General features: G+C 37.9%; 1 protein-coding gene across 1 annotated transcript; it reads left to right on the forward strand.

The window, feature by feature from the left end:
• The first annotated feature begins 976 nt into the window (after positions 1–976).
• LOC112765047 (GATA transcription factor 25) lies at positions 977–5,566 on the forward strand. Its single transcript, XM_025810906.3, has 7 exons — positions 977–1,617; positions 1,765–1,851; positions 2,030–2,163; positions 3,971–4,078; positions 4,228–4,333; positions 4,811–4,870; positions 4,971–5,566. The coding sequence occupies exons 1-7, from the start codon at positions 1,345–1,347 to the stop codon at positions 5,073–5,075; spliced, it is 873 nt and encodes a 290-aa protein (XP_025666691.1). The 5' UTR covers positions 977–1,344; the 3' UTR covers positions 5,076–5,566.
• Positions 5,567–22,561: the final 16,995 nt, after the last annotated feature.

The following is a 22,561-nucleotide window of genomic DNA, read 5'->3' on the forward strand; positions in this document are numbered from 1 at the left end:
TAAGTTCTGCATAATTCAAAACTCTTCCTCTTCCTCCTCCTTATCTTCTGCTTCTTCTTCTTCTTCTTCTTCTTCTTCATCTTCTTGTTTCATATTTTCATAATTCTTCTTGGGAGGAAAAAATCAAACAAAGAAAAAAAAATACATAATGTTGTAAAATTAATAGAAAGAGAAGAAGGAAAAAAATATGCAACAACAACAGTAATAAAAAAAAACGACAATGAAGATGAAACAGGCGAAAAAAAAGGAAGAGAAACGCAAAGAAAGGAGAAGGAGAAGGAGGAGGAGGAGGAAGAAGAGAAAGAACGCGAAGCACGCTATGAAAATCGTTAAGTAGCACGCATGTTAATACATTCATATGAGTGAGTGTCATTTTTATTAGATTTATAAACTAAAATGACTTGTATGTATAACACTTCTCGTATATATAAAAGTCGTAGATCCAGGTGACAATAATTACAAAATACATTATAAATGATCGTTACATGAAGTTCATAAATGCAATAGGAAATAATAAGGATCTTTAAGCAAAAGAAACAAATACAAATAAAAACGGATAAAAAGGTAAATAGAATTAAACATGAAATAAATGAATGGTTGGAATGAGGAAGCACAAATAAAGTAAGTCTGCAGAATAAAAAATACTAAATCTAATTCAGTAATTCTTATGCCTTTTTTAAATATTCGACTAACCGATATCCTTCTTTTAATAGTTTAGTATTAGATTTTGTTTAAGAACACAATTGTAAATTTTTTAAATTTAAAAACCAATTTATAATTAGTTAATTTTATAATATTTTTTGTTTGATATTTAATTTTTATCTAATTATTTTTTTAATAATTTTAAAATAATTTAAATTTTTTTAATTTTTAAATTTATTTAACTTATTTTAATAATTAAATAATATCTTTTTTATAATTTCAATAAAGGTAAGATGACCAATTATATAATTTAATCTTAAAAAAAATATTTTAAGATGCACAATCGCATCGAAAAGAACAAAGAAAGGAGAGAAGGCGGGTGTCTCTGTCACTGGGATCACTTTTGCCCCCTATCTTCTCTTCTCTTCTCTTCTTTTCACCTCACTCTTCTGTGTTGAGCCTCGACAAACACACACACCACACCAGACACAGTTTTCGCTTTCAAGACATATTTATATACATTCGCCATTTGTTACTCACTCACTCACTGTGACATAACATTCCCACCTACACTCTCACTCTCACAATCCCCAAAACTCTCTAACTAGGGTTAGGGTTAGGGTTTCGCCCCCAATTCCCAACTCCCCGAAACTTTTCCCTTCTAATGCGTCCAAAATCCCAAATTCTACCCTATATCCAACAATGTACGGCTCCATGAACGTTCCCAACCAGATTTCCGCCGCCGAAGACAACGGCGCCGCCGCTTCCGACTCCGTCGACAACCACCACCACAATCATTACAATTCCCACGGCCTCGAGGACGGTGCCGGCGGAGTCGTCGAAGATGCCGACACCGTGTACGTTTCCGGTGGCGGAGGCCCCGACATGTCTATAATTCCCTGTGAAGATTCTAGCCAGCTCACGCTCTCGTTTCGTGGCCAAGTCTATGTCTTTGATTCCGTTACACCCGAAAAGGCACGCTTTTTATTTTTTCAATGTTAATCCCCCGCCCCCAAATTTCAGTTCTTTGTTCTCTGGGGCTGTGATATTTCAGAATTTTGTGTCAAGAATAATACCACTGAAGGAACTATTAGATTTTGCCTTTGGTTTTTAACTTAACAGGTTCAAGCGGTGTTATTGTTGTTGGGAGGGTGCGAAATGCCTTCGTCGGGTTCGCAATGTGCAGAGTTATCGCCTCAGAATCAGAGGGTACGTGTGCAGTTTATTAGGGGAATTTGTTAGTTATGTTTAGTTACAATCTCTTATGGTTAGTTACTCATTTTGTTCTTAATCACATGAAGTATTCATATGTATATAAAGCTTTAGCTAAATAAATTCAATTACAGTTTAGTTCATTTGTTTTCTAATGGTGATGGTGGGCATGTAGGGTGCAGTGGAATTCCCTGGAAGGTGCAGTCAGCCACATCGAGCGGCATCATTGAATAGGTTCAGACAGAAGAGGAAAGAGCGATGCTTCGACAAGAAAGTTAGATATAGTGTGCGTCAAGAAGTTGCACTCAGGTTAGATTGATAGAACCTCATATGATTGTCTGATTCCGAATAGAATCTCCTCAGATGTTAGATTGATAGATGAAGTTACTATTCACTCTGTTAGCTTAAAAAAGTCTATGGATCTCATATGATTGTTTCATCATGCAAATAATGATTTGAATTTGGGGATGAATTCTTTCTTTGCTTCTTTTTGAGAAATTATATAAGTTATTCGGTCTTATCACATTTACCCTGCTATTGCAACAGCTGACAGAGTCTGGCTAGAACACATTGTCTATCTAGACAGATACCGAAGTATAGTTGGTGACCTGCAATTGATTTATCTAGTCCCTAGATTTTAGAATAGATCACCCATCGTGTCAAATCTACAAGTCTTGTAGCATGTGGTCACTGAAGTTGTCGTACCTCCCCATGCTTACATAGAAGTAAAATGCACAAGACCTCAGCTTTCAGTTGACACGAATCTGTGTGTTTCAAACAGGCCTTTGGATTTGAAGTTGTTTCTTACCTATCTTCCATTTAGACATCATATCAGAAAGGGAAAAGGAACTTTGTTGCCCAATTTTGGTCTTCTATGTTATTTCTCATGATCCAATTTATTTTTCACTTTAACAGGATGCAGAGTCAAGAAGCCTAAACATGGTTAATTTACAAAACTTGTATAGCAAGATAACTTTACCCATTTTGAAAACCAAATTACATCACCAATTTTTTATATTTAATTTAATTTTATTATTATTATGATTACATTGCATCATTATATTTATATAAAATGCACTTTTAACTTTTGGATAGACCTTTGGATACGAAGCTCCTAGTTTAATTAGTCTTGTCTTCCCTTTATTGCATATCTTCCTTTCTCCTATTGAGAACTTTATTAAAGTTTAGGAATCTACATTCTTGGGACTTCCACATTTTTTTGGTTTCCTAGATTTTTGGGCCTCCTTGAGAATGTTCTTGTTTTGTTTAGTTTGAGTGAAAGGTTATGGTCTCCCTACCCCTCTGTATGTAGTTGCAAATCTTTCTCTGAGTTCCTAACTTAATGATCTGATACAACCTCTTTCCACCTTGATAAAATCTATTTGGAAGTCCTAGGTTCTTTCTACAGTCAAATCCTTTATAGTACAATAGTGCTTAACGTACTCAATATTATTGACATTTTACAGGTTCAGAGGGAACATAAAGTAATGATGTGTGGGGTGCATTCAGAACTAGTATCACATGTTTTGCATTGTCTTTTGGTTGACCTTTTATTTAATATTTTGTTTGGTTCTTTGGTGATTGGTTTTGGGCTGAGTGTTGTCAATCTTTTGTAGAAGTATTTGGCCGAAATGGGAAAAAATCAATGTGCTTTTAGTTAGCTTAAATCTCAAACAGTAAATTTTGAAAATTAGCCCTTATTTCTTTTTCCTGATGATTGTTATAGAGCTAAATGTTTTTTGTTAAATGACATACAATCAAGAGGATAGTGCTTTCCTTTTGGGGGGTTAATAAAGGTTTTTTCTTTCTTATGCTGGTTAAACCTTTTAATTGATGAAACCTTTTAATTGAGAGTTGGTTGCTTTTGCCATGATATATGTATTGGGATGTGCATAGTTTTAGTATTGTGATAGCAAATAGCATGTGTCTCCTGATAATTTGCTGTTCTGAGCAAGAACTTTGGTACTTCATATATCATATAATGTTAACAAATGAGGAGACTCATCTTCTCATAAGATTTTGCACATCATTTATATTTGACATGTTCTTTTTGTTGCTCATTGTTGTAGCTGTTGGACTTAATAGCCAATGCTTCTTATCTGATTGTTAAATGTAGGATGCAACGTAATAAAGGCCAATTTACTTCATCTAAGAAACAAGATGGAGCTAATAGTTGTGGTTCAGACCAAGAGTCAATGCAAGATGCTGTTCAATCAGAAACATCGTGAGTATTATCTCATCCTGTGATCTTATTGCCAAACTTTCTTTTCACCACTGTTCAACTGTGGATGTGTGTGGCTTTCTGGTACTGGCGTTTGATTCATGGGATGACTTTTTGTTTTAACCCTCTCTTTTCATTGCATGTCTATGTAGATGTACACACTGTGGCATAAGTTCAAAAGCCACCCCAATGATGCGGAGAGGGCCATCTGGTCCAAGGTCACTTTGCAATGCTTGTGGGCTATTTTGGTCAAATAGGGTAGGTATTTTTCTCCAAATGGTTTTTTCAGGGTAAAAGAACCCTTTTTCTATTATAGGGTTGTTTGATTTTGACAATACATCAAAGAGTAAAGATCCAGTACTTCATTCCTTTGTAGAATTAGCTTGAACTTTCTTTCAAATTATGTGAATCAAGTGTGGTCCTTTCTTATAACAAAAATGTGGTATTTTCTCACCCTATTTGGGATTATGAAAATTCCAGGGATAACTAATTGCATGTCAGCATATGAATGGATCATTTTCTTCTAAGGGTGTGTTTGGTTGAAAGGGTAAAATTTCATGGATGGGTTCTATATGTAATTTTTTACATAACAACTTCTGTAAAAATCTTTATCCCATTTTTACCCCACAATTAATCATACCCGAGGAGTCATTAGAGGATAATTAAATTCTTTTTTGCTCTCATGTTTCATCTTTTATATCAAGGGAGCTGTAAATATATTATGGAACTATGCAGGGTACTATGAGGGACCTTTCCAAGAGAAACCAGGAACACACGCTTGCCCTACCCGAGCCGGTATTTTTTTTCCCCGCATAGTGCATCGTTTATTCATGTTATACTCAATCTTATACTGAATACATCCTTTTTCTTTCATGATTTGGCACTTGATGACCAGGTTAATGAAGGCAATAACACGGATTGTCGAACTGCTGTCCCTGAAAATATCAATGTTGCTGCTTTCTCTGAAAATGATAACGCATCATTGGCAACTGATCGATGAGTTTTCCGGTGACTGGAAATGCTCGCCATTGACTGGCATTGGTAGGTTTTATATAGTAAATCCAATGTGTTCGACCTATAGAATGTACAAATATAGTAAAGCTCTCGTCAATATAAGAGGTCTATTATAAACTCTTTAATCAGTTGCATTAATATTTAACTTTATCTCCAAACTTATAGCCTGGAATATGAATGATGACATGTTTGATGTGCACAAACATGTAATGGCTATTCCCATTTTTAAAAATTAAGATTGGTAGGATGTTCCCAAAAGAGACCTTTATAGACCCTGTAATTTTGATGAGTGATGAGTCGCAAGTCTTTTTCTTTTATAATTAAAAACATATTCGCATCCACTTATATTTTTACACCAAAAAAGTAGCATTGGGGGTGTAAGATATACTTTTGAATCACACTACTGATCCTATGTCCAAAAAACAATTACTAATTCATTTGCAAAGGATGTAATATATACTTACGGATTGATAGTAACTGTAGTTTTTTTTTTTTTTTTGAATAAATAGTAATTGTAGTTAAGAAAATGATAATGCCATTCAAATTGATAGTCACATCTTAATAATGTATTTTTTTAATCTTTTTTTCAGAACTACTTCCATTCTTTGTCATAACATTTTCTGAGTTTTGTTATATCCATAAGAATTGTGGATAGTTTTGGAAGATAAAATAACATATTTAAAAGGGAGCGATGCTATCAATATGGGAATAGTATTGCTATTTTTCAAGTAGTTATTTAATCTGCAATCTAATTATAAGATTTTGCATATGGGTTTAGTTTCTAAAATTGTCCGAACAAATGATACTGCTTCCTATAAATAAATCGTTAGGTTGTATTTGTAAGTTGCAAAGGAAAAAAGAAGGGAAAGGTTTTCGTGGGAAAATAAAGTGAAGTAAATGGGATTTTTAATTTTTTATATTCATGAGTTTAAAATAGCTCAGGAATTTAAAAGGTTTACTATATATTTTTGAAATTTATCTTTTATTAAAATATCATATATAAGAGAATATATAATTATATACTAATACAATATTTGTTGCACATAAAATTATAAATTTTATAAAAATTAAAAAAATCATTGATTTAAAAAGAAATCTGAAAATGAAAGGTGTGAATAAATTTTGGAACGCTAATAAAGACTTCCATTCTTTTTTGAAGAAATTTTGGGACGTCCCGTTAAACCTCATCGCCGATAATATATGTGGTACCTATTTTGGCAGGTATTTTTGCTATTCTTAGTAATCACAGTCTTATTATACAAATGTCAGAACTAGAGCTATAAGCAAAAATTATGTTTTCTTTTTTCCCTAATTATAAGATTATCACAAGATTCAAATGACTAGTTTTATTTTTTATATTGTATCAGAATCATAGAAGACTGAGGTGTTAATTATAGAAATCAAACCTTTCGATTTTGGAAGTATAGAAATTAAATCCTGGGAGTACAGAAATTAAACCTAGAAAAATTAGTCTCCAATGACCAGCGAACCACGAGCCAGATTGCAGGTCAGTTCCTTCCCCAGTGTCTCTCTAATTTTATGGGTCCTGCCTACGTCACACAATCTACAGCCTCTTAAAATATTTGAAAATTAATAATAATAATAATGTTCATACACTAAGGCTCAGATCTAAATAAAAGGTCCAATTTAAAAATTGGCCCTCATTCGACACTGACCTTCTCTCAAGAAATCGGATCCAACGACGACTTGCTCTAAGGAAGTCGGGAGCGAAGATTAGCTGGCAGATAATCCTTATTCAAATAAATAACTGCTCCTAAAATCTCTCAACCCACTTCCAGGAGCCATATCTCAACTTCCCTAAGATAAAAGGACGGTTATCCTCCTTAAAAGGTGGAACTACTCCAACAATGGTTATTGGTTCATCACTATAAATACACTGACACTCCTCAGGTAACTCTAAGTTCCAATACTCTCTAAACTTGCTTAGACCTTTGCTGACTTAGGCATCGGAGTGTCTTTGCAGGAACCACCCCCCATTCCTTCACACACACAACTCGGACGGCGGCTCCCTAACGCGAACCTAGTCGGGGACCTCTTCCTTCAAGCAATTGGGCCAACCTTACAAGTCCATCCCATCAATCTCTGATTACCCATCGTAACATTGGCGCCGTTGCCGGGGACCCGAGAGATCAACCAGTAATGGCGGACGGATCGCATGAAGATGGCCACATAGCGTCCAATTCTGAACAAGAAAATCAGGGCGTTGGAAACAACAACGAGGACATCGATACTCACCAAGGGGTGACCAATCAACATAGAGAAGGCACCTCAGGGTTGAAAAACCTGAAGGCAAACTCCTCTGAAGGGCGCGAATCATGAAAAGAGGGACAACCCCATGCAGCTGATTTCATGGGATTGTTCCACGGCCACCAGGGACGGCTAGAACAGTTGGAGCAAGAGCTGAAACGACAACGAGAAGCAGAGAAAAATCTGAGGAGCGAGATCGAGCGACGAAAGGAGCTTGAGGAAAAGCTCCTAAGGCTAGAGTCCGCTCTCAAAAGTCGAAACTCTCGCAGTGACCGAGAGGACTCTCCCTTGGAATGAGAAGATCCATTCAGTGAGGACATTATGAGGGCAAAAGTACCAAGGAACTTTAAAAGCCCTAATATGGACCTCTACGATGGAACCACGGATTCAAAGCATCATTTGAGCAATTTTAAAAGTCGGATGTACCTAGCGGACGCTTCTGATGCTACTCGGTGCAAGGCTTTCCCGACGACTCTCACTAAAGCAGCGATGAAGTGGTTTGATAGCCTCTCTCCAAGGTCGGTCACTAGTTTCGATGACCTCTCGCGAAAGTTCCTCATGCGATTCTCAATCCAAAAGGACAAGGTAAATCACGCACCAAGCCTCCTGGGAGTAAAGCAGGAGGTTGGAGAACCTTTGAGGGACTACATGGAGAGGTTCAAAGCGTGCTTGGAGGTTCAAGACCTACCCACGAAAGCAGTGATTATGATCCTAGTAAATGGACTTCGAGAAGGTCCCTTCTCCCAGTCCATCTCGAAAAGGCATCCGACCTCCCTAAGTGATGTACAGGAGAGAGCTGAGAAGTACATCAACATGGAGAAAAATGCCAGACTTCGAGAGCCGAGCTGGCGACCTGGGCACTCTCACTCATCAAAAGAGAAAGAAAGAGAGCCCAAGAAAAAATAGGAGATATCACTCTTATACTCCTCTACGAGTTTCCCTGATAGATGTATACAGGGAAATTTGTCATACTGAAAGACTACCACCCCCTAGGCCCATCAAAAAAAAGAGGGGGGGGGGGAGTCGTGGCGACTACTGTGAGTACCATAAGCTATATGGTCAGCCAACAAATGATTGTTACGACCTAAAAAATGTGATAGAAAAGCTGACAAGAGAAGGTCGGCTTGATAGATATCTCATGGAAAGGTCGGACTACCATGGCAAAAGGAAACGAGATGACGAGGACTAAAGAGATCCACCACCACAAACCCCGGAAAGACATATACACATGATCTCGGAAGGATTTGGCGGAGGTGGCCTCACAAAGTCGTCTCGCAAGAGACACTTGAAGGAAGTCTATCAGGTCGGAGGCAAACCTCCCGACCTACCAACTATTTCTTTCACCAAAGAAGATGAGCAAGGAATCATTCCTGGACATGATGATCCAGTTGTGATAACTATGATCCTTGCCAACGCCCATCTTCACATAACCCTGGTAGATCAGAAAAGCTCAGCCGACATCCTTTTCAAACCACCATTTGTTAAGATGGGGTTAGATGAAAAGGAATTAAGAGCTTACCCTGTCACCCTATATGGGCTAGGGGATACACCAATAAAGCCACTGAAATTCATACCCCTTCACACAACTTTTGGTCGGGCAGCATCCTGTATAGTTCACCAGTAAGGTTCTACAAGGCCCTGAGTTAAGGTATCAAAAAATCGAGAAGTTTGCGTATGCCTTAATAGTAGCCTCTCGAAGGCTACGGCCTTATTTTCAAGCTCATACAATAATAGTTCGAACGAACCAACCCATGAAGCAAATCCTCCAGAAGACGGATATTGCAGGTACAATGGTTCAATGGGCCATAGAGCTATCCGAGTTCGACTTAAAGTACGAAACTCGGACGACAATCAAAGCCCAATGCCTCACCGACTTTGTGGTAGAATATGCAGGAGATCAAGAGAAAGCCTCCACCACATGGGAGCTATATGTAGATGAATCCTCTAACAAAGTCGGAAGCGGTGCAGGCATAATACTAGTCAACCAAGAAGGGACTCAAGTGGAAGTCTCCCTCAAATTTGAATTTCCAGCTTCCAACAATTAGGCAGAATACGAAGCTTTGATTGCAGGACTAAAGCTGGCAGAAGAAGTCGGTGCAACAAAAGTAGTCTTCAGCGACTCTCAGGTGGTGACCTCCCAAATAAATGGAGAGTATCAGGCTAAAGACCTCAACATGAAGAGGTACTTAGACAAAACCTTGGAATACCTTGGGCAATTCGCTGAAACCGAGGTCAAACATATAACTTGGGATCTCAACAGCAGCACAGACGCCCTTTCCAATTTAGCTAGTACCAAACCAGGAGGGAACAATAGAAGCCTGATCCAAGAAACTCTCCAAGAACCCTCAGTTAAAAAAACGGAGGGCAGACAAGACATCCTTGAAATATCCGGATTGGACCTCGGATGGATGAACCCACTAATCGAATATATAAAATTCGACATCCTGTCCGAAGAGGAAAAAGAGGCCAAGAAAATTCAGAGGGAAGCACAGAACTACACTTTGGTGAAAAATATCCTCTATAAAAGGGGAATATCAACACCATTATTGAAGTGTGTCCCGACCTCAAGGACGACAGAAGTCTTGGAAGAGGTCCATAATGGTATCTGCGGAAATCATCTCGGAGCAAGGTCTTTGGCTAGGAAAGTCATCCGAGCCGGGTTCTACTGGCCGACCTTGCAAAAAGATGTCACCGAGTTCGTAAAGAAGTGTCAGCCATGCCAAATGCATGTAAACTTTCGCGTCGCTCCCCCCGAAGAGCTCATCAGCATAACTTCTCCATGACCTTTTGCAAAATGGGATTTGGACCTGTTAGGTCCCTTTCCCTAAGCACCTGGACAAGTAAAGTACCTAATAGTGGGGGTAGACTACTTCACGAAATGGATTGAAGCAGAACCAGTGGCCACCATCACCGCCCAGAGAAGTCGAAAATTCCTCTACAAGAACATTATCACAAGGTATGGGGTACCTTATTCCATCACCACTGATAATGGCACTCCGTTCACCGACTCTACCTTCAGAAAACTGGTAGCGAGTATGAAGATCAAGCACCAGTTCACCTCGGTAGAACACCCACAAGCAAATGGGCAAGACGAGGCAGCCAACAAAGTTATATTGGCAGGATTGAAGAAAAGACTGCAAGATGCAACAAGAGCATAGGCTGAGGAACTCCCTCAAGTACTATGAGCTTATCGGACTACACCTCAGTCTGCCATAGGAGAAACACCCTTTCGACTTGCTTATGGCATAGAAGCCATGATACCAATTAAAATCAATGAGCAAATTCCAAGGGTGAGCTTCTACGACGAGGTTGGCAACGTACAGGGGCACAAGGAAGAGCTCGAGCTACTCCCTGAAGTCCGAGAACAAGCCCAAATAAGAGAAGCAGCGATGAAGCAAAGAATGACAAGTAGATACAACAAGAAAGTCATTCGAAAAAGTTTCACCCCGGACGACTTAATCTTGATTAGAAATGGCATCGGAGTCAACAAGTCTGGGAAAGGAAAGCTTGCTGCTAACTGGAAAGGGCCATATAAGATACGTGGAGTCTTAGGAAAAGGATACTACAAGGTAACCGACTTGAACGGTACTGAACTACCTAGGTCGTGGCATGCTTGTAATATGAAAAGGTACTATAGTTAAAAGCGAACTCCACTCCCTGATGTACTCTTTTTCCCGACTTCATGATTTTTTCCCAAAAAAAAGAAGGATTTTCCTGAAGGGGGTTTTAACGAGGCATCAAAGTGGAGGCTAAAGGGTAACAATTTTTAAACCCTTTAGTAGCAAAAAATACATTCTTCAATAAATAAAGATTTTTTTCAACATCTCTTGTAAAATTCCATTAAGTTATTATCATTTTTTCTACGAAACGCACCGACTTAAGCTCGACAAAACGTGGAAATCCCATGCCCGACCTACGTGGTCGGTAGGATAAAACGACGAGGTACAAGTCGGTGTAAAGAGGTTATAAAAGCAGATCATGATAACTCGGAAAAATTATGACTAACAAGTCGGAATGACCGAGAAAAACTTGAAATGCATCGCAAAAATAACCTAAGTTATGAACAATTCAGATATAGAAATTTGAATTTATAAGGAATACAAAAAGAGATAAAGGGAAAAGCCATCCAAAATAAAGGCAGAAGCTGTCTCAAAGTCTTTGGAAAAATCCAAAACAAGCTTAACACAGCCTGCCTAGATAAAAGGTTTTTTCAAAAAAAAAAAAAAAGATCAGAAAGGTTTTTAAAAACCTAACGAAGGAAAAATCGCAGAAAAACATGCACCAAAATAGCTTAAACCCTTATCCAAAAAGGGGGTAAACTACTGATAAAGCAAGAAATTAAATTTTGTTTACAGCCATAAGAGGCCAATAAAAGTTAGGAACGAACTACTACACCAACAACAAATAAAATTGTTCAAAAGACGAGGGGCCCACAGGTCGGGCCCCCAAATAGCCAAATATCAATTAGTTGAAAGATCAGTACCACCAGATGGAAGATCAGCGCTGCCAGAAGGAAGATCAGCAGGGAGAGAAGTCAGAGCATCACCAGGAGAGGACGGAGCAGACTGTTCAGGACCTTGAGAGGGAACCCTAGGCGGATTCGGCAGGTGTCCACCTTGATGACCCTCACGAGGTGGAGACTCCACTATCCTCTGCCCCCTCGTCTTCAGGTCGGAGTCAGTCTCATGTCGAGGAGGAGAGACAATGGCTCCATCAACTACAATCTTGTCGGGGTCAAGAGGAGAAAGGTCCAGGTCGGGAGCAATGACCCCAACCTGCTCCTTGAAGACCCTCCAGGCCTACTCTGAACCCTCAGCCACCGAGTCCTCTAGATCCTGAAAAGCCTCCCGACATCCTGCCAGCTCCTTCTTCAGGTCAAGATTCTCCCCATAGAGCCTGATATAATTCTGCTCCGCCTTTTCTTTAAGGCCCTTCGCCATGGCACACTGGCCCATCAACCTCTTCTCCTTCTCCTGGAGACGGTCCCTTTCCTCCTTCAGCTCGGCGACCTCTTCCTTAAGCCTCTTCTCTTCCTCCTGATAAAGGAAAATCCTTCCCTCAAATTCGTCAACCTTTTGGGTTGAGCCCAAAGAGCTAAGGGGAGTTTTTTTTTCCAAAATATCAAGGAGCTTCGTGCATACCCCAGCCACCCGAACACTCCCCTAAACTAAGATATTAAGATGGTTTCGAATGGAACCATCATCCATATTAATTCGGGTATGAGGATAGATGTGATTCTAAACGAACTTGGGACCATCAAAAATAGCTTCCCCAGAAAAAGAAGAGCCAGACTCTGAAGTCTTGTGCTTCTTCTTCTCGAGTTCAGGAGGGGATTGGACGGGGGATAAAGAGAAGAGGCAGGACCAGAAGATACCAAAATAGGGTGAGAAGAGGTCTCCAGATCACAAGGAGGAGGAGGAGGAGGAGGAAGAGTGCCAGCAGCCCTGGCAGCATCAACCCAAGCACGAGACCTCCTTTTAGCATCCTGGACCTTCTGATACGAGGCACTAGAACCCTTCTTCACCATTTCTATAAAAAGGAAAAATAAATAGTCAGTTTGCAAGTCGGAAACAGCAAGTCAGACAATCACAAAATAAGTCGGAAGACGTCAGGGTCAACAAAAGCTACCTAATTGGGTTTGCACAAAACTCGGAGACCCCTGGAGAAATATTTTTGTGTCCAAATAAGGGGCTCTCTCCCAAACTTTACGAAAAAATCCTACTATGGCTTCCTCAACTTCATCCAAATCGTCAAGGTCATCAAGAAAGAAGGGATGGTGGCCCTTTACTGCTAAGACTTTAAAAAAGAAATTCTTGAAGTCATGAAAGGAGTCATCAAACATAGAAAATACCTTCCAACCTTGGATAGCTCGGAAAGACACCCACTGCTATTTATTATTTTACCCACTAAAGGGCTTAGTCAGATGAAAAAGATAAAAAAATATTTTGGTGGAGATCGGAAAGTCCAACTCTCGGCTGATAAGCTGAGAAATTTTCATGAAATCCCAAGAATTGGGGTGAAGTTGGGTAGGAGCAACCCAACAATGATTCAGAACTTCTACCTCAAAGTCAGAGAAAGGAAGAAAAACCCCTAAACGGGTAAAAAGATTCTCGTACATGAAAAAGAAATGAGGGTCAGTATCAGCAGCCCTCCCAAAACAGACTCGGTCTTCAGGACTCGGGGCAACCAACTCATACTTAGGCTCATCAGCCTCATCACTACAAAGCCTATGATGGGTGCGGAGGTTAGTAAGGTAGTCTTTATCCACTAAAAGGCTCTCCTCCAAAACAGTAACATCCACCCATTGCGAAAGAGACTCGAGAGAAGACATCTTTTCCAGTAAAAAGAGGTAGGTAAAAAGACAACAAGACCTACACAGAAAAATGGAAAGGAAGTCAGAAAACAGGGTCTCTAAAAGGCCAAAGCAATCCCTCAAAAAAGTATAAGAGTCACTAGACTTGTCCACAGACTTGCTATAAACACGCCAAAACTCCTCTAAAAATGCAAAGCAAGCAGTCAATAGTAAAAAGGGGGAGAAAAAGGCTAACCTTTGTATATGGAAGTAAAAGCGAGCAAGAATAGCAGCGAAAGCACTCCAAGAAGGAAGACAGAGAATTTTTTTTTCTCTTTTTTGAGGAATAAGAATTGCAGGCGAGGAATTTCAGAATTCGAAAAAAATAGAAGAAAGAGAGGGAAAAGTATTTATAAACACACTGCGGGCAGAAGGGTAAATCAACGCAATCATTAAAACGTACCATTACCAACGTAGCTGCTCCCCACGTGTAAATACAAAAACCCTTAACAGACGCGACATTTGATTAGACGCGACTGTTGGAAATTTTTTGAATCACGTCGGTTTAAAAATCACGTCGGTTCCCATTTCATGTCGACTACAAGCCCGAGTTCAAATACTCGAATCCAACTCTTAAGAAAAAGTGATTGAACTCAAGTAGGAACACTGTTCATACCCTGCCCAACACTAAGGCCCAGATCTAAATAAAATGCCCAATCCAAAGATTGGTCCTCACTCGACACCGACCTTCTCTCAAGAAGTCGGATCCAACGACGACTTGCTCTAAGGAAGTCGGGAGCGAAGATTAGCTGGCAGAAAATCCTTATTCAAATAAATAACTGCCCCTAAAATCTCTCAACCCACTTCCAGGAGTCATATCTCAACTTCCCTAAGATGAAGGGACCGTTATCCTCCTTAAAAGGTGGAACTACTCCAACGGTGGTTATTGGTTCACCACTATAAATACACTGACACCCCTCAGGTATCTCTAAGTTCCAATACTCTCTAAACTTGCTTAAACCCTTGCTGACTTAGGCATCGGAGTGTCTTTGCAGGTACTACATCCCATTCCTTCACACATACAACTCGGACGGCGGCTCCCTAACGCGAACCTAGTCGGAAACCTCTTCCTTCAGACGATTGGACCAACTTTACAAGTCAAGCCCATCAATCTCCGGTTACCCATCGTAACAAATAATAATAATAATAATAATAATAATAATAATAATAATAATAATTATTATTATTATTATTATTATTATTATTATTATTATTATTATTATTATTATAAGACGAGTTAAAATATAAATTATTTTCCAAAAGATTAAACCTGTATAGGAAAAAAATATTAGATATAAAAATACTGTCTTATTCACGTGACTACTTAGTGGTATTTATAAAAAGATTAAATTATTCCGTTAGTTCTTATCATTTCTTAAAATTTATAATTAAATTTTTATACATCAAAAAATTTTTAATCGAATTTTTATTAGTTTTAAATTTGTAATCATGCTTTTGCTATTCCAAAATTGTTTAAGTTAATAGAACATACTTAGATATATTCCGATTAAAAGTCATTTTTAAAACATATTTATTTATTTAATTATATTAATTTACTTTTTATAATTTTATTCTTTATTCCTTCCAATATTTTTCGTTTTTTTCAAATATCCATACTTCTTATTTTAGTTTCTTTCTTTAATTTTTTTGATGATGGCGGCCACTAATAGACTTTTTGACCTTGATGACACTACCATAAAGAGGCTGCCTTAAAGGTGAATGCCATGTTTAAATTTATTTGATTTTTTTTTTATCTTTTGTTTTCTTCTTTTCTTATTTACTATCGTTGCTATGGTCTTTATTTCTTTGTTTATGTACATTTGAGGGATAGGATGACTTCAATAAGCATAAGCTGGAGAGGGAGAAACATAGTTGAGAAAACTAGCAATGCTGATAGAAGTAATAAGGGAGAGAGAGTTAGGACGGATATATCAGAGATTAAGGAGGGTTTGAAAGGACTTAAAGTCTCATTTACGGATAAGGTTTTGGGGGGAGGGGAGGGGTTCTAACCTAAAACCTTTAGTGGTGGATGAAGCCTTAGATGGGATAACTTTGCGCTTGTAATAGGAGGACATGATGATTCGGATAGAACTTTATAATGGCTCCATTATTATTAAGGTCCTGAGAAGGCACGTTAGCTACACCACAATGATCCATAGACTTAGAAGTATATGGCGTGCTCATGGTGGATATGAAATCATGGACGTCGGGTATGGTTATTTTTTAGTGAAGTGCGATTTGCTTAAAGACAGGGCGCAAATTTTGTTGAGGGTCGTTAGAAGCTAGGTGACCGTAATATGGCTGTTAAACCATGGACTGCATCGTTTTGCCCTTGCGAGGAGTCTTTTGGTTCGACCTTAGTATGGGCGCGTATCTCTGAGTTAAACATATGGTATTATCAAGAGAGAGCCATGAAGAGAATTGCATCGGCCATAGGTATTCCTATGAAGGTCAATTTGGCAACTAAGGAAGCAGAACGTGGTAAGTTTGCACGTGTCTGTGTGCAAATTGACTTAGGTCGTTCGATAGTGTCGGAAGTCATTATTGATGATCATAAATACCAGATTGAATATGAGAATCTCGATCTCCTATGTAATTGTTGCAATTGCTTCGAACATTATCATGTATCTTGACCGAGAGGTACCAGCGCTAGTGATTCATGCCAAGGAAGATGAAAACGGAAAGAAAGAATTTGAAAATCAAAATGAGAAGGAGAAAATCTCGAAAGTTGATTCGGAGAATCAATTTGTTTTTAGAAAGGAAGAAACTTTTGAAGCTGCATAGGACGTTGCATGGGAGTATAGTGGTGAAAGCGGATTCAACGCATGAGAAATTTGGATTAATGAAGATATGAATGCTAATAATAAAGATGGTTGGATCCAAGTGGTTCGAAAGAAAGGAAAACAAAAGGTGGAATTGGGAGAATATAGTACACATAGTGGGCCATAATATAAAAAGTCTAATGAAAATAAAATAAAAACTCTTACGGATTTTCATATTGAAAAATATGTCAAGGTTGGCCCAAATTACTTGAAGCAAGAAAGTAAGGCTTTTTCAAAGGGATCATGATAGCATTTTATATGAAGGAAGGGACAAAGTCATCAGAAGGAGGAATGGGTTCTTCTAACACACTGAATTTCATTACGCAAAGAAAGAAAGTGAGACCAAATTCTTTATTAAACTCGCCTTATAAAAAAATAGAACAAGCTCAAGACAGCAATGTATTCTAGAATAAAAGAAGTGCAAGGTGTGTTGGAGGCTTGAGTTGAGCGTGGAGGTTGGTTCTCTTTCTTTATCTTATTTTTTATGAATTTTTTGAAATTTAATATTTTGTAATAGAATATTAGAGGAGCTTCAAATAAGATGGTCTATGTTCATTGTAAAAAATTAGTTCGTAAAATTTTATCCATCTATTTTTATTGTTCTTGAAATTCATGTTGCTTTGGATAATATGAGTAGTTTTTAGAATAATCTGAGTTACAAAGGAGTTGGCGTGGCTGAGACCAGGGAACATAGTGGTTGGATATGAGTTCTCTCTTTAAATTCTATTGATAGGATTCGGATTTTGGAGGCAGTGGATCAATGTGTGACTGTTGAGTCTAGCATGAGTACTGATATTTGGATTTGTAGTGCAGTGTATGGTAACCCTCACCAGTATCAGAGGCGTGGTCTTTGAGAGCATCCTTCTCTTATGTTAGCTAGGTTTTATTGTCCCTGGATTGTTATGAGAGACTTTAATGAGATTTTGTTATTAACAGAAAGTGGAGGTTGCTTTTTCTAGAAGCTTATACAAAGATTTTGAAAAGATTTCACTCAAACAATTGTCCTATTCTCACTAGATGTACTAAAAATAATGTTAAGGACATAAAGAATCAACTCTTTAGATTCCAAGCTACTTGAATTACCCATCTGTTTTTTTTAGAATGTGGTTTAATAAACTTGGAGCAAGGGATCTCCTAATGTGATGAAGAGTTTTGTGAAAGTAAAATAAGAGTTTTTGAAGTTTAATAAGGAAGTATTCGAAAATATATTTGTGAAGAAAAGGGAGCTGGAGGGAAAAATTAATGATACCCAAAAATGTTTGAAGGAGATTGAGGATTCCTTGTTGAGAGAGAAAGAGAAAGAGCTTCATGAGGAATTAAACACTATCTTACTTTAAGAGAAATTTCTTTGGTACTAAAAATCTAGGAAGTAGTGAGTGAAGTTTGGTGACCGAAATACAAAATATTTTCATCTTCAAACAGTTGTTAGAAGGAAAAGGAACAAGATTCATGGACTCTTTTTAGAACATGGTCTACAGATGATGAGGTTCTTCAAACAGAAGCTAATAATTTCTTCCAGAAACTTTTCTGCCATATAGAGAATATTGATATTGATGTTCTTAGCGATGTGCCACTTGTTCAGCTTAGCCAAGATACTTGTGATAGACTTTTTGAACCAGTAACTCTGAAAAAAGTGAGAAAAGCAATCATGGAATGAGTTCTTTCAAGGCTTCAGGCCCTGATGGCTTCCAAGTTTTGTTCTTCAAGGAGTTTTGGGAGTTTGTTGGCACTGAAGTTTGGCAGATTGTTAATAGAATATTTTCTGAGGATGTTCTTAATGAGGCCATTTTTAAAACTCTTATTGTCCTTATTCTAAAGTGGGGGTACCCACTCATATGAAATATTTTCATCCTATCAGTCTTTGTAATGTGATTTATAAGATCATTATGAAGGTTCTAGTTAATCGCTTTCGCCCTTTTCTAACCGATGTGTGGGTCCGCTTCAGGGGTTTCATACTAGGAAGAGGAACAACAGAAATATTATCATTGCTCAGGAGGTCCTCCAATTCATGCATCGAACTAAGTCAAGGAAGGGCACTATGACCTTCAAAATTGATCTTGAGAAGGCATACGATAGAGTAGATTGGCGATTTTTGAATTACTCTTTGAAGAGTTTTGGCTTTCTGGCTAGTATAGTTAATCTGATAATGAGATGTGTGTGTTCTTCTTCTCTCTCCTTGTTGTGGATTGGTGACAGCCGACATGCTACATAAATTTAACCTACATAGAGGACTAAGACAAGGAGATCCTATGTCTCCCTATCTGTTTGTCCTTTGTATTGAAAGACTTGCATATTTTATCAATCATAAAGTCGTATCAAATACTCCAGAGTCTTCTAGAACCTTTTATTTCTCCATGACGCATACTATGTCATAGTATGGCATCGGTATTATATATGTCTTCTTTTGCAAGTCGAGCCCGATGACTATCTTGAAATCATCCATGGGTACTACTGAGAAATTCACAAAGCCTTTCCAAGAACCAAGAGTCATCTCAACCCTTTTTGCTAATCCCTTAAGAGGTTCACCCTTAGTATTCACGGATTTGAACCAACCAATCTTTTTGGTGAGTTTCAACCCAAGCCTCTTTGCTTCATCAGGCGTGATGAAGTTGTGTATAGCACTAATGTTGATCATAGCTATGACGAATTTTTTATTGATAAAAGATTTGACATACATCAAGCCCTTCTTTTCTGCATTGTTTGCCTCTTTACTCTTCACATCATTCATGAGTTGGATAGATCTAACACACTCAATTACTTGCGATTGAGCCTTTCGTTCTTCGGTGATAGATGCCAGAGTCCCTAACTTGGGACAGTCCTTCATTTGGTGTGGTCTCTTGCACACGAAGTATCCTCCTTTGGGTACGAAAGCCTTCTTTTTTTTCTCGTACTCTTTCTTTGAAGAGTACTTCCATTCCTTCTTGATTGAGAAACTCTTTCCCTTATCTCCCCCACCTTTATAGAAATAGGCTTGGAGGAAGACTTGAATTTAGAGTCTCTCTAATAATACTCAGTGAGTGATTCGGCCACCACGATAGCCTCGTCGACATTCTTAACATTTATTCTTTATAATTCTTGCTTTGTCCAAGGTTGGAGTCCATCAATGAAGAAGAACAATGCATCCTCTGATGCATAGTTGGGGATTTGAAGCGTAAGAGTAGTGAACTCCCTTGCGTAGTCACTAATCATACTCTTATGCTTCAACCCCTTCAAATTCTTCCTTGCTTTATAGACCACATTCTTAGGGAAGAATTGTCTTTTCAACTCCTTTTTGAAATATTCCTATGTGGCTATGTTGCAAGTACCCATTTCCATATCTATGCATTTTCTCCTCCACCATAAAGTAGCATTATCAGAAAGGTAGAGAGCTGCAGTGCGTACCTTTTTGCTTTTTCGACCACCCATTGGCCTTTGAAGTACCTCTCCATTTGTCATAGGAAGTTCTCCACCTCTTAAGCGCTCCTCACGCCCTTGAACTCATTCGGCTTTGTGAGATCAATCTTTATTGTCTCCCTTATAATGGTTTATTAGGATTTTGCCTCCTCGAACCTCCTCGAATAGTTTCAAGGAATTCTCAAGCTTTTCTTCTATTTGGAGCATGCTTTCTTTGAAAACATCTAGTTCTCCCAACACGTGAGTCTCGAGGGTCTCATTATCATGTTTTATCCTTTGGAAGCGCTCATCCATAGAGGATAGAACATTCTCCAACATAGAAACTCTCTTTTCTAAGAAGTTAGAGTCTTTACCTCTAGGCTCACTTGATGAACGGGCTTTCTTGCCTCCCCATTGAGAAGAAATAGCATCCCTTCCCCTTTGAAACTCAACATTCTCCATGGTTACACTAGAAGTCATACCCACAAACCACTTGTGCTCCCTCTTGAACCTTGTTCTGATGCCAAATTGTCACGGTCTTAGACACATTCCAACTCTACCGTGCTGGCACTCGAACTTACTCAACCTCTTGAGTTAAGACCAAGTCAGCCTAATCCTCAATATTTTGCAAGAAAGCTAAGAACACAAGAGAAATGAAGCTTTGGTGGAAAGAACACTTTATTACTCAAGTGTTTGCTACAAATGACATACTCACCCAAACTCTAACTCTCACCGCTATTGATAGCCATCCACCTCCTCAATGGATGGTTAGGATTAAATCTAATCAACGGTTCAAATTGATCATCCAGAACCTTCACTACAAATATCTATCCTACCACATTTTTATAAATACTTCTAGATTATTCCATACTACTCTTCATACTTTCATATACATCCATACTCCTCTAGAATACTCTATGACCTTTTAGAGTCTTCTAGAACCTTTTAGGATATTCCGAGACCTTCTATGACATTCTATAACATTCCGAAACTATCTAGAGCATTCTCAAACACTTTAAAAAATTATATAAATACCATTAAATTTAACCTTCTAAAATTTACTGTGGCACGTTGGCGTTAAGGATGGAGAGGAGCCAGCTCATGTCACCGATGGAGGCTTCGAGGTAGGAGAGGACCTTGCGGAAGTCTGCAGCGCGGAGACGATGGTGATGACGCGACAGAGGATGGAGCGGCTCTTGAACTTGCGGACGAAGGAGAGAGCACGATCGAGGTTCTTGGAGGCTTTGGCAGTGAGGTGGCGAATGGAGCGCTCGTAGAGAGGGGGACGCCAAAGGAGGAGGCGGCATAGGTGGCAAAACGGACGAAAGGTGGTGTGGAATAAAAAGGAATTAGGTTATAATAAAGGATATTTTAAAAATTTCAAATAATTTTTTAAGATTTAGGTAGTTTTATCAGTAAAAGTCCATCTTTCATGCATAGAAATAATAATTTTGTTTGTTTGTAGGTAAATTTATCAGCGTTCTAAACTTTTATTGATAAAAAGAGTAATTTACTCAAATAATTATTTTTATCAATAAAAATAATAATTTTCTCGAATTTGCTTTTTCTTCAAATTCGTTTAAATCAGTTTATTCTTTTATCATTTTTCACTGTTACGTTGTTTTAGTGACTTTGTAATATTTAAAGCATATCAAAGTTTTTTTTTTAAATTAATATTATTAAGATGATAATAATAGTAAGAAGATAAATTTATCATCCGCAAAAATAAAATAAAACTAGAAAAATTACCGGCGCTAGCTAACATTTAACAAAAAATAAGAGAGTAGTAATGGCAATTGGCAAGGAGCCAAGGACAATACCAAGCCCCACCTTCGGCATAAACCAAATTAAAAATTAAAAAGTAAAAAGCATAACAATCATTTTGGCTCTATTTTTGGATTAGAACTCTCTAGCAAGGTTGTGAGAACCGAACCGGATGCTATCATTGTTATCATTGTTCTGGGGACTTGCTATCATTGTTCCGCTGAAGATGCCAGATCGAAAGGCGGTTCTGTCGATGCCAAAGGCAAATGGAACGATCTCGGACTATTTTTCATGGTAGATAATATGTTTGGCCTTTTTTAGGTGGCTGTGAAGATAATGATTTCATCAATAAAAAAGAACAAGTTGAAAAAACTAAAAGTCTTAATTTTAGAAAGAATATTGTTGTTATAATGGAAAAAAGACTAAACCTAAGGCTCCCCGAAAATGTTAAAGGAAATGGTGGTGTTGTATCATTATCGTTGGAGATTTTAGAACCTTAGCTCTTATTATTATTTTTTTTTCTAAAAGATTGATATTCAAATTTCATTCTAATTTTTTTAAAATTTGATGGAAAAAGTTACTGTTTTTCATCTATTATTGGAAAGGATGGTAGTGGTAAAAAAAAAGGTTGGAAATTAGAAGAGAATTTGAGAATTTGGGTTAGCAGGAGTAATTTAAAACTATTAAAAAAATTTTAAAATTTGATTAATTTTGTCAATTAAAACTAATCTTTTATGATATATTAAAAGTTTTATTTTTTTATAAGTAAATTTATTAGTGTCATAAATATTTGTGACAGAAATAGTAATTTTTTTAATAAATATAAAATGAAATAGGAAAAAAAATATTTGTCCATAAAACCCCTTATTACCTAGCAACTTTTCATTTCCGTAC

This window comes from Arachis hypogaea, chromosome 17 (assembly GCF_003086295.3).
Source record: "Arachis hypogaea cultivar Tifrunner chromosome 17, arahy.Tifrunner.gnm2.J5K5, whole genome shotgun sequence".
Lineage (NCBI taxonomy): Eukaryota > Viridiplantae > Streptophyta > Magnoliopsida > Fabales > Fabaceae > Arachis > Arachis hypogaea.